Source organism: Pelophylax lessonae (genome assembly GCF_965119305.1).
Source record: "Pelophylax lessonae genome assembly, chromosome: 6".
NCBI lineage: Eukaryota > Metazoa > Chordata > Amphibia > Anura > Ranidae > Pelophylax > Pelophylax lessonae.
Genome location: NC_138773.1, coordinates 218,092,587 through 218,106,175, shown reverse-complemented (window position 1 = coordinate 218,106,175; position 13,589 = coordinate 218,092,587). Strand labels below are relative to the sequence as shown.

The following is a 13,589-nucleotide window of genomic DNA, read 5'->3' as shown; positions in this document are numbered from 1 at the left end:
CGTGCAGTTACCTGCTAAGTGAACCAGTCATATTTGGATCCATGCAGGGAAGTAAATAATTTAACCTACTAATATTTAATTACAAGTCCTTTTAAGTAAGAAACAGTGTATATTTAAAGGATTTTCCTTTGTTTGATATATAACGTTATTGTGAAAGGGTAATATCTGCTGGATTCGGTTAATTTCATAGTCCTCCAAATGTAGAAAGCTGATAACCAGAAAAATGCTTCCTATGGGTGTTCATCTTATAAACTCCTGTGTGAACAAGGAGATGATGCCATCTGTTGTTACCATGGTAACCCAGAACTATTCCCCTATGCATGAAATGAACAACGCAAACAGAAGTGCAGGAATAATATTTGATGGAACTTGACTGCCCTAATAGTTCAATTGACCAATGGGCATGAGCATGTCGGCAAATCCATTTTATGATGGAACTTGAAATGTTAAAGTTACATTCCACGGTTACAGTCACAAATTCAACTTTTTTTTTTTGCATTTATTTTTGCTTCATTCAAGCTTTAGTTTAGCAAGTGGAATCACTGTTAAATCTTCCTTGAAATAAGTAGCTGTATGGGTTGATATTCGCTATCATTCTGAGTGTTTAAGTAAGGACAGGAGGTGCCCGCTGGGCAGTTCTTGTTTAGCCAAAGGCAATATGGCTCGGTTCACAGAACTGAAGCACACCTCTCCAAACTACATATCAAATTGATCAGATCATTGTGGCATCTAGGTATATTTCACATCAAATTGCATTATTCTATCTCAGAGTCATTGTCCAACAAATATAAAATGAATAGTTCTTAAATCATTTTTTACTCTTTCTTTAAAGCAGAATAGTGTTTAATATTATTGTCCTAGTTCAGGGGTTAAAATTTATTTTAGGGGTTGAGGCAGCTATGATTAAGAATATATTTTTTTCTTTAGGATTGAACCATGGTAGTAGATGCAGGCTTTTAGCTGCATGCCGTTGTATAGATATATACAATTTTTTTGGAACCTTTGACTGCAGAACTATATTCCGTTTAGGGGTTATCAATATGGGTGAAGGTAGACTAAGTGTTAATACATTTTTTTAAATGTTATGTTAAATGTTAGGTTTGGGGCATTAAAGCTGAACTCAAGGCAGAAAACCTTCCGTTTAAATATATTTCTCAATAGATAAATAGATAAAAGATGCAAATCTGCTTTATGTGCCCCAATTGCTTTTGTAATCTGGGATATTGCCTTGTAAATGTATCAGACATCATCACTGGGCTGAAAATAGCTTGTGCAGAAAGCAGAGCTTTGAGTGTTACCCAACAGAGCCTCCCACTACTAATTTCAGCATTAAGGACCCCTTCATACTATTGCGAGGTGGTAATGTGCACTAACATCTCACGCACATACTGTATGTGCAATGACATAGTATTCATTATGAATGGCACTTCAATGCACCTTGCCAATGGACGTGTAATGTAGTGTGCTGCATGACTAGGGTAGTTCAGATCCCACCTGTTTACCCATATTACCTGGATCAGTACCCAACACCACCCCCCTTTACCTTTAAATGACAACACTAACTCAGCATTGGGAATAAATGGCCAGTTTGGCGTTTTATTATACAAACCCATAAATAAAAGAAAAACATAAAACAGTCAAACAAATACAGATCAAAGAATGGTTGCAGATCCTTGACGATACCATCTTCCACAACTTTGGAGTCTGTGGTACCATGAAGTTATCTTCTGTCCCCAGCCCCCAAAACACCGCCTCGAGGACTATCCTAACTGACCACAGACCCCCTACCACCTTACACTACGCGGTTGGTCTACACTGAACCAGAGCAGGCATAGGACTCCCTACCTGAGATGGGTCCCACCATTTAATCATTCGATACCATGTTTTGGACCATCATCAAGGACCCCAACCACCAACATCCAACCTCCGTAGCAGAACAAAAGAAAACAACATCACAAGGGTGGGCAGGAGGGACGTTTCTCCTATGATCTCCAGTCTGAAAGTGAAGCCCCTTCACACCTCCCCTCCAACTAGTCTCTCTCCTGCTAAGAGTACTGACCTCTCATATCCCAACAATTAATTTAACCCATTACTGCCTGGTTTTCCTTCCACCCTGTCATGTATTCCCTAAGCTTATCATTTCCTTCAAGCTCCTGGCATGTCTTAACAAAAAAGTTGGTGTGTTAAGCAGCCCATTTAAATGAATGGGTTGTCCTAACACAACACATGTTAACACGTGGCATACCGCAGTGCAGCAGTTCATATCAAATCTAAGTGTTAAGGGCTTCTTATAGGATTTAAATATTAGTGGTAGAGATTAAAGTGTATGTAAAGTCAAAACTATTTTTTACTTTTGGAGGAGTGGTGAGGCATTGGAATTCCTGTAAGATTCTTATTGCTGTCTGTATCCCCTTGCGAGAGATTCATTCTCTATATAGAGTATGTCCTCCTGACTATTGTCACCAAGACTGAAAATGAGAGAAAATGCAAAACAGGACATTTGCTTCAGTGACAACTGCCTGGGAAGGTATTTCCCTCACTTTGTTCAGATATCCTTACTTCCTGTTGCATCTACAGAACAGGAAATTAGAGGAAATTTTCTCGATGGGACACAGATTGCAGCAGCAACAACAAAATAAAATGGGTCTAGATATACTTCATCTGCACCATTAGCATGGCTTAAGGCTGCTCACAGAGTTAATTGCAGCTACTTGCAATGACATAACCAAGAATGCAGGGGGCGGGCAGAATGTAAGTCCCTATCATTTGGATGTTTTAAAGTGTTGGGGCCCAGTAAAATTATCTATTTACTGTGATGTGTGGGGGTTATTTAGCTCAAGTGTACTGCTCACCAGTGAGTACAGTCAATGCCAGATATGCAGTTTAAGAGCGTGTTGGCCTGCTTTTATTAAAACAGAATGAAAAAGTCCAACAGAACAAATAATTTCCTTTTCAGGCATTTCCACCATCAACACAAACTAAAATAACATTTAGCCTCCTGGCTCTCTTTAGCAGCATCATTGCTCTGGCCTTGTACTCCGGTCCTCCTAACCATCTAACACAGCATCGCTGTGTTCAGGTAAAAACGATGTACCTCTGCCAGCTCTCCTTCTGGCAGCTCCCTGCTGCTCCAGCCCCCAGGCTTGGGTCCTGTGTCTGTTTTATCACAGACGGCACCATACATCTGTATCTATATCTATGCAAACTTCTGGCTGCTCCCTTGCAACCTATCAAACTCCTTGGGAGGGATCTACCATCAGGTCCCAGACCATCAGGTGAACACCTGTGCCCTCAATGTGCTGCTTGCCTGCACATTCTGCAGGAGATTGGAGATTTCCTCCCTCCCAAATCTCCATGAAATCTCTTACCTCCAGATCCCAAACTGGGTTTTACAAACCACTGGGGAAACTGAAAACTCAGTTTCCTCTGAATGAATAGGCATTCTGGAGCCCCTCAACCTGACTAGTTTAGAATCCTGGGTAACCTAAACCCCTTTTAGCACTGTGGCAGGGCACCGTATTGTCACATTTTATATATGTGTGGTACATTAAAAACAATTCACGTGCTTAAGTTTTTGAGTTAATAATTGGGGACCATCTACACAGATGAATATTCTTGACATTCTGCAAAAAAAAAAAACAAAAAAAAAAAACAGCTAAGTGAACTGCCTGGAGTTAGTACAAAAGAAAATATCCACTTAGTGCAAGAAAACTGTTAAAATGGAAAAGGGTCAAGCAAAAAATAGACAAAAAGGGTTTAACAATACAGTTGCTGCTGGGAAAATCAGAAGGCTGAGCGCTGAAGGTATGTAATAACTTCAGGTATGTCTCAAACTGACATTTTTCTTAACAATCTATGCACTGTTAACATTTACTGTTCTTTGAAAATTGTGAATGCCCATGAGTGAGACAGCATACATATACTGGGGTGCTTGGAACAATACATACAGTATTTCTTCCTCTAGCCGCAGCCCTTATTGGAGGTAGAGGGGATAGCCAGCTAATCTGAGAATCCTTATGAGCAGTCCTAGTCTTTGCTGCAACTTTTGGCATATACCTCCTAAAGCACATGCACATCTGGAGTCTTAAAGTGGTTGTAAACCTCAGTCATGGAATCTGAGCAAAACGCATATATTTGTAGTGTTTACTTACCTCTCTCCAAAGCTCTAATGTCATTTCTCTCTGGTGCCCTGTTTCTCTGTTATCAGCATGAGTCATTTGTGAGAATTTTTCCCGACACAGGAGATACATTTGTGTTGGGAGGGAGAGCTCAGCAGACAGCTTGTCTATTCAGAACACAGTTCTTCTTCTGTGTGGAGGGATGTGTGCTTTTTCTCCAATCAGCTCTCGCACACTGTTACTGCAGCTTCTCTGCCCCCTCCTTTTTTCTCCTGACATATAAAGAAATATTTTAACACGTGTCTGCCTTTTTGAAGGGGTGTAGAGAAGAGAAGACTGCAGAAAAACAAGTAAAACCTGAGTAGGAGAACTTGTTTAATCTCTGTGTATCATCTGAGGCTGTTCATTTCACTGGGTATATGTGAGGGTTTACAACCACTTTAAGCAAAGGGTCCTACTCACAATGTCCAAGGACAGTTGTTTTCCACCTCCTTCCATGCAACAGTCTTCTGTATTAAATTATCTCCTGTTTGGGGGCGGTGCCTGGTCGTGATCCGACATGGCTGCTTGACCCGTACTCTCTGCTGCAACAGAGGGGATTAGAGCAACTTTAGCACAATTGTAGTCTGCTAATGGCTTACACCCCTTTCAAGAGCTGAGCAGTAAATACTCTTTAAAGTCTTCAACATTTTTCCAATATCTTCAAATACGACATTGTGTCTCACCCTTTTTGAAGTCCAGCCTACCTGAAGAAATTCTGTTTCTAATGAACGCCCCACAAACTCTCTGGTTAGGGGTATCAAACTTTTACAGCCTACTCACATACCTTATCCACCCACAAAAAACTTCTATGGACTCTTGGGAACAATTCCTCTGCTTTTCAGCCACACCTAAACAATAGTGTGCTGCTACATGGTTTCTCCTCAAACATTCTAGATGCCTTTCCCATTGGGAATCCACTCAGAAACTCCTGAACAACTGGTATTTCGCTCCTGATTGGCCAACATCTACCCAGGATATTCTCCACAATGCTGGAGAAACTGCAGCCTCACAGGATCATCCTCCTATATTTAGTGGTTCTGCCATCTTTTTAACAATTTCTGGACCTCTGTTTTCTCCTTAGCCTCCTCCATCACTAAGTTCTTACTCAAACCGGACCCAAAACTGGCCTTGTTGGGAATTGGCATGGATTACTGGCATTCTAAATTTTATACTGTACTAACCCATATACAGTATTCATTGCTGCTAAACTTACCATTACTAGAAACTGGAAACAAATAATACCTCCTGATATTTTGGTCACCATACATATGCTAAATTAATATGCTCTATTTGAATTCATGTTTGCTAAAGCACATCTCCCTCTTGACAAAATCTTCTCAAATTGGTCCCCTTGGATCAGTCACCCCTCCTGCAACTTGTCCCTATCCTAGAATCATAGAGTGAACACGTAATCCCATTCCACATCATGCCACAGGATCCCTTCCTTACTCTCCATGGCCTAACGGCATTTGGAAGGACTAATCATCTTAATCTTCAACTTAAAACACAATAATAATAGCTTGCAATGTTTATTTCCGTATCTTCATTCACAGTGTTGGGGTAGTTACTCAAAAAATGTAACTAGTTACTAGTTATTTCTGTATATTGTAACAAGATTACTTTACTAGTTACTGCATTTGAAAAGTAACTTCACTACTTATTACTTTACTTTCCTCTTTCTTAATTGACCGTGTAGAAGAAGATACATGACACTCTTTCTGCATAGAGTTTATTTTATATACACAGGCTTTGGGAAACATGAGAACAAAACCTGAAAAAACAGAATAAAACATAAAGTGCAACAAAAAGTCATAAACTTCATCCCTCTCTATTCTTCGAAATAACGATTGTATCGCACGGCTTGGGTAACGCAGGAAAGGGCGTTCCTATAGCCTAGTAAAGTAGTGTAGTTACCAATATTAGTATTGTAACTAGTTACGTTACTTCGTTACCAAAAAAAGTAATGTAGTTACTGTAATCCGTTACTTTGTATCTAGTTACCCCCAACACTGTTCATTCATACACACAAACAAACACAATTGTAGGGTGTCATACCAACCTACCTTCCTGCTCTCTATACCTTTCCCCCCTACCTTCCTCATGTCTTTCCTGACTTTCCCCCTTTCCTTTGATTTTTAGCTACTTCTGCAGTTATTATTATTATTCTGATTAAAAATATTACTACTACAATTGTTACTTTGTTAGGCCTCTTACACACTACAACTTAAAAAAGCTCAGTACAGCTTTTTTTTTTTTTTTTACTGAGCTAAAAAACAGGCCATTAATTGTAATGTGCCTCTGCACACAGGCGCATAAACGAGCACCGTGCATTCTTCAGTAAAAACAAAATTGAAAAATCTGCATTTTTATGCAAAAATACATACCAAAAGAAACATCTGAAAAGGCAGATGCTCAAACAGGAGTATCGTGTGCAAGAGGCCTTACATGTAACTTGTTTTTTTGATTGTGCAACATCTTTAATGTAAACATGAATCCATATTCACATGTATATGGTTTCTTTCCTTTGTAAAAATAAAGACATATTGAAAGTAAAATGATACCTGTTTAGACCATCTTCCACAGGTGATGCCTTCCAGCAAATATCTTTCAATCCAGATTCCTTCCAGCCTTCAGCCAAGCACATGCTGAGGCCCAACATCAGCTCTTTACTACACAGACTGCATCCCAGGGGCAGCAGCCCAAGTAGAAAAAGACACTCATTTGGAAAAAATAAAAAGACACTCAAATCAAGCCTCCCAAACATTTATCCTCTCTATCAGCCACCTTCTGAGTGCTCCTCCCTGGGATTGGTTGAGGTCAAATATTCATAACTTAAGTGGCTGACCCTTCTATCACTAGCAGCTCTCCCTAGAGGCAGACATGGACAATCAACCTCCATGCTTAGGGAAACTGATCAGACCTAGATTGCTGCTTCACTGAGCACAGCAGAGACAAAACTAATTTTTGCCTAACTGTTTTTGGTCTTGCTTTCTATGAAGGCTGCAGTGGAAGAGATTATAATGCATGCATCATTTTGTATCAGTCATCTTTGGTTTCCTGGCTTTGAGATAGTTTTTAATATACAAGTTCATAGCAGTCAAAATTGTGTGACCTTATCAGGGTTAGGGTCTGATTTACTAATTTACTGGAGTTTTGTTAAACTAGACTGTGTTCGCTTCATTTACCCAATCAAGGTCAGAAACGTTACAAAAATCAAATCTTTAGTGTCTGTGCTGTCAGGATAGCTCCTGGAAGCTCAATGAAGCACAACCTGAATTTGAAAAGCTTCTTGTAAGGCTTCATTTCGCCACTATCCCTGTTAATAAAAATTATATATAGTTCTTACATGCATGTCTGTGGAAATACTGGAGATGCTGTATGCCAAAAAAATGACCTGGCATATGCAATTGTTTTTTTTTTTCCAGCAAAATAGATGAGTGATAAGGAGACAGGTAGAACAATACCAAACATGCTCTGTACTAAATTACCAATTCTTTATTGTCTAGGGTATCTGGGTTCCAGAAGGGGAGACAGTAAAAATCCCTGTGGCGATTAAAATCCTGAATGAAACAACTGGACCTAAAGCCAATGCAGAGTTCATGGATGTAAGTAACACTAATAGAAATATATACAAAATGACATACTTTTAGATTTGGCTCAGACTTTTAGCATGGGAAATAAATGTTTGCCTCTCTTCCAAATCTTAATCTTCAGCCGTCTTTTGGTCTGGCTACCTACTAAAAAAGATTGAGAAGTATACCAGTCAGCCTAACATTTATAGAATGTAAGGTATTTGAGGGAATGATAAGGGTCTGTATTCAGAAAGTTGTCTGTAAATGTATCATAATTGATAACCAGCATAGATTTTTTAAATTACCATTCTTGTAAAACCAACCTGTTATCATTCTATTAGGAAGTAGGTAGGAAATTGGACAGTGGAACACCAGTAAACAGTTTATGTAGATTTTGAAAAAGCATTTGATACTGTACCTTGATACTGTAAATGTTTAAACTTTTAAATGTTTTAAACTTTAATTTATATGTACATAGAAAACTGGTTGCATATATGGGTCCAGAGAGTAGTGATAAATAACTCATTCTCTGTATGGTCTAAAATTGTGAGTGGTGTGCCTAGAGTTCTGTCTTGGGGCCAATGCTGTTCAATTTGTTTAATAATGATATATAGATTAAATTAATAATCTCAATTTAAATGATTTCTGATGATACCAAATTATGAAAGGAAATACATTTGGCACAGGGTGTTTGAAATGGGAGGTTGGGCTGCTACATGACAGATGAGGTTCAATATTGAGAAATGTAAAGTTATGCAATGCACTTGGCTACCAAAAATATAAGTGCAAAATATGTTTAAGGAGAATTGACAAAGCTAGCTATCTACCCTCATGCATTAAAAAGGGCATACATTCCAGAGATACAACAATATTTCTAGCCCTTTACGAAACACTCGTTTGGCCTTATCTTGGAAATGCAGTTCAGTTTTGGTCACGATCCTCAGGAAAGACGTTGTTGAATTATAAGTTAATCAAAAGGGCAACAAAATGAATGAGGAGGACCTAAGCTATGGTTATCGATTATCTAGAGTATTGTTATTCACTCTGGAGAAGGGGCGCTTAAGAGGTTATATAATTACTATTAGTGTTGAGCGAACACGGACTGTATTATTCGTGTTCGTACCGAATAATTGGATTTTTTTTACCCGAACACGGACACGGACACTTTACTGTATGTTCGGGTAAAAATCCGTGTTCGGTCGTTTTATTTCCGGGTTTTGCATGCTTTGGCGCTCTTTTCATGGCGGGCTTTCAACAGCCAATCAACAATCGTTTAACTGGTGTGCCTTAAGCCATCCCAGCCATGCCTGCAAATGTCTTAGTAGCTGTGATTGGCCGTCTGAAGCATGTGACCAAGTCTTTATAAGTTCGAGGCAGCCGCCGCAGCAGCGTCATTCTGCTGCTTAGCTAAGGGACAGAGCACACATCAATGTGCTGGCTGCTGATTAGGGAAAGATAGGCAGGAAAAAACCATTTGTGTCCGGATAGAATTGAGGGACAGGTCGGAGTGTTTAGGCAGGGCGAGTTGTAGGCATTTTAGGGATAGAGTCTGCTGAATTATAGGGTCAGTGTCTTCTACAAACTACAATCGATATTGCTGTGTGGGGGGTGGGGTGAATCTGCACTCAATCCTGATCTACGATCTCTTCTCAATCCTGTTAGGGACAGAGTCTGCTGAATTTTAGGGAAACTGTGTTCTACAAACTACAATCGATATTGCTGTGTGGTGTGGGATTGGAGATAGGCAGGTGTCAGTGATCCACATCCATTTTTCTGTGTGTGAGCTGCAGTGAACACAATCTTTTTGGGCTGCAGTGAACACAATCTTTTTGGGCTGCAGTGAACACAATCTTTTTGGGCTGCAGTGAACACAATCTTTTTGGGCTGCAGTGAACACAATCTTTTTGGGGTGCAGTGAACAAAATCTTTTTGGGGTGCAGTGAACACAATCCTTTTTGGTGTGCAGTGAACACAATCTTTGTGGGGTGCAGTGAACAAAATCCTTTGTGGGGTGCAGTGAACACAATCTTTTTGGGGTGCAGTGAACAAAATCCTTTTTGGGGTGCAGTGAACAACATCCTTTTTGGGGTGCAGTGAACACAATCTTTTTGGGGTGCAGTGAACAAAATCCTTTGTGGGGTGCAGTGAACACAATCTTTTTGGGGTGCAGTGAACACAATCTTTTTGGGGTGGAGTGAACAACATCCTTTTTGGGGTGCAGTGAACAAAATCCTTTTTGGGGTGCAGTGAACAAAATAATTTTGGGGTGCAGTGAACACAATCTTTTTGGGGTGCAGTGAACACAATCTTTGTGGGGTGCAGTGAACACAATCTTTTTGGGGTGGAGTGAACAACATCCTTTTTGGGGTGCAGTGAACACAATCTTTTTGGGGTGCAGTGAACACAATCTTTGTGGGGTACAGTGAACAGAATCTTTGTGGGGTGCAGTGAACACAATCTTTGGGGGGTACAGTGAACACAATCTTTTTGGGGTGCAGTGAACACAATCTTTGTGGGGTGCAGTGAACACAATCTTTTTGGGGTGGAGTGAACAAAATCATTTTTGGGGTGCAGTGAACAACATCCTTTTTGGGGTGCAGTGATCAAAATCCTTTTTGGGGTGCAGTGAACACAATCTTTTTGGGGTGCAGTGAACAAAATCCTTTGTGGGGTGCAGTGAACAGAATCTTTGTGGGGTGCAGTGAACACAATCTTTGGGGGGGTACAGTGAACACAATCTTTTTGGGGTGCAGTGAACACAATCTTTGTGGGGTACAGTGAACAGAATCTTTGTGGGGTGCAGTGAACACAATCTTTGGGGGGTACAGTGAACACAATCTTTTTGGGGTGCAGTGAACACAATCTTTGGGGGGTACAGTGAACACAATCTTTTTGGGGTGCAGTGAACACAATCTTTGTGGGGTGCAGTGAACACAATCTTTGGGGGGGTACAGTGAACACAATCTTTTTGGGGTGCAGTGAACAACATCCTTTTAGGGTGCAGTGAACACAATCTTTGTGGGGTGCAGTGAACAACATCCTTTTAGGGTGCAGTGAACACAATCTTTGTGGGGTACAGTGAACAGAATCTTTGTGGGGTGCAGTGAACACAATCTTTGGGGGGTACAGTGAACACAATCTTTGTGAGGTGCAGTGAACACAATCTTTGTGGGGTGCAGTGAACACAATCATTGTGGGGTGCAGTGAACTCAATCTTTGTGGGGTACAGTGAACACAATCTCATACTTCTGAAGATTTGAGGGTGCTGCCTGTTCCATACTCCCCCTACTCCTCATCTAGCCTTTTAGGGGTACAAACAATAGTAATTGGGGCCTAGTGTGGTTGTGTACGTGTGATATACATACACTTTTTTTGGATCATATTTTCTATTCCGCTATTTAATCAAAAACCTTTGGGGATCAGTTAAATTGGGGGATAGTCTGTGTTGGTACGTGTGAGAGAGATCCACCTTTCCAAGTTGTTGGGGTTCATCTCATACTTCTGAAGGTTTGAGGGTGCTGCCTGTTCCATACTCCCCCTACTCCTAGCCTTTTAGGGGTACAAACAATAGTAATTGGGGCCTAGTGTGGTTGTGTACGTGTGATATACATACACTTTTTTTGGATCATATTTTCTATTCCGCTATTTAATCAAAAACCTTTGGGGATCAGTTAAATTGGGGGATAGTCTGTGTTGGTACGTGTGAGAGAGATCCACCTTTCCAAGTTGTTGGGGTTCATCTCATACTTCTGAAGGTTTGAGGGTGCTGCCTGTTCCATACCCCCCCTACTCCTCATCTAGCCTTTTAGGGGTACAAACAATAGTAATTGGGGCCTAGTGTGGTTGTGTACGTGTGATATACATACACTTTTTTTGGATCATATTTTCTATTCCGCTATTTAATCAAAAACCTTTGGGGATCAGTTAAATTGGGGGATAGTCTGTGTTGGTACGTGTGAGAGAGATCCACCTTTCCAAGTTGTTGGGGTTCATCTCATACTTCTGAAGGTTTGAGGGTGCTGCCTGTTCCATACTCCCCCTACTCCTCATCTAGCCTTTTAGGGGTACAAACAATAGTAATTGGGGCCCAGTGTGGTTGTGTACGTGTGATATACATACACTTTTTTTGGATCATATTTTCTATTCCGCTATTTAATCAAAAACCTTTGGGGATCAGTTAAATTGGGGGATAGTCTGTGTTGGTACGTGTGAGAGAGATCCACCTTTCCAAGTTGTTGGGGTTCATCTCATACTTCTGAAGGTTTGAGGGTGCTGCCTGTTCCATACTCCCCCTACTCCTCATCTAGCCTTTTAGGGGTACAAACAATAGTAATTGGGGCCTAGTGTGGTTGTGTACGTGTGATATACATACACTTTTTTTGGATCATATTTTCTATTCCGCTATTTAATCAAAAACCTTTGGGGATCAGTTAAATTGGGGGATAGTCTGTGTTGGTACGTGTGAGAGAGATCCACCTTTCCAAGTTGTTGGGGTTCATCTCATACTTCTGAAGGTTTGAGGGTGCTGCCTGTTCCATACCCCCCCTACTCCTCATCTAGCCTTTTAGGGGTACAAACAATAGTAATTGGGGCCTAGTGTGGTTGTGTACGTGTGATATACATACACTTTTTTTGGATCATATTTTCTATTCCGCTATTTAATCAAAAACCTTTGGGGATCAGTTAAATTGGGGGATAGTCTGTGTTGGTACGTGTGAGAGAGATCCACCTTTCCAAGTTGTTGGGGTTCATCTCATACTTCTGAAGGTTTGAGGGTGCTGCCTGTTCCATACCCCCCCTACTCCTCATCTAGCCTTTTAGGGGTACAAACAATAGTAATTGGGGCCTAGTGTGGTTGTGTACGTGTGATATACATACACTTTTTTTGGATCATATTTTCTATTCCGCTATTTAATCAAAAACCTTTGGGGATCAGTTAAATTGGGGGATAGTCTGTGTTGGTACGTGTGAGAGAGATCCACCTTTCCAAGTTGTTGGGGTTCATCTCATACTTCTGAAGGTTTGAGGGTGCTGCCTGTTCCATACCCCCCCTACTCCTCATCTAGCCTTTTAGGGGTACAAACAATAGTAATTGGGGCCTAGTGTGGTTGTGTACGTGTGATATACATACACTTTTTTTGGATCATATTTTCTATTCCGCTATTTAATCAAAAACCTTTGGGGATCAGTTAAATTGGGGGATAGTCTGTGTTGGTACATGTGAGAGAGATCCACCTTTCCAAGTTGTTGGGGTTCATCTCATACTTCTGAAGGTTTGAGGGTGCTGCCTGTTCCATACTCCCCCTACTCCTCATCTAGCCTTTTAGGGGTACAAACAATAGTAATTGGGGCCCAGTGTGGTTGTGTACGTGTGATATACATACACTTTTTTTGGATCATATTTTCTATTCCGCTATTTAATCAAAAACCTTTGGGGATCAGTTAAATTGGGGGATAGTCTGTGTTGGTACGTGTGAGAGAGATCCACCTTTCCAAGTTGTTGGGGTTCATCTCATACTTCTGAAGGTTTGAGGGTGCTGCCTGTTCCATACTCCCCCTACTCCTCATCTAGCCTTTTAGGGGTACAAACAATAGTAATTGGGGCCCAGTGTGGTTGTGTACGTGTGATATACATACACTTTTTTTGGATCATATTTTCTATTCCGCTATTTAATCAAAAACCTTTGGGGATCAGTTAAATTGGGGGATAGTCTGTGTTGGTACGTGTGAGAGAGATCCACCTTTCCAAGTTGTTGGGGTTCATCTCATACTTCTGAAGGTTTGAGGGTGCTGCCTGTTCCATACTCCCCCTACTCCTAGCCTTTTAGGGGTACAAACAATAGTAATTGGGGCCTAG

The 13,589-nt window shown here is 40.7% G+C and overlaps 1 protein-coding gene across 2 annotated transcripts in view; it reads left to right on the top strand.

Moving 5' to 3' along the window:
* ERBB4 (erb-b2 receptor tyrosine kinase 4) overlaps positions 1-13,589 on the top strand; it is a 1,312,942-nt gene that overhangs the window by 1,066,855 nt on the left and 232,498 nt on the right. For both annotated transcript variants that reach the window (XM_082261897.1, XM_082261896.1), the window contains exon 19: positions 7,667-7,765. In XM_082261897.1, the coding sequence (XP_082118023.1) occupies positions 7,667-7,765 (99 nt within the window). The remainder of the gene's footprint in view (positions 1-7,666; positions 7,766-13,589) is intronic.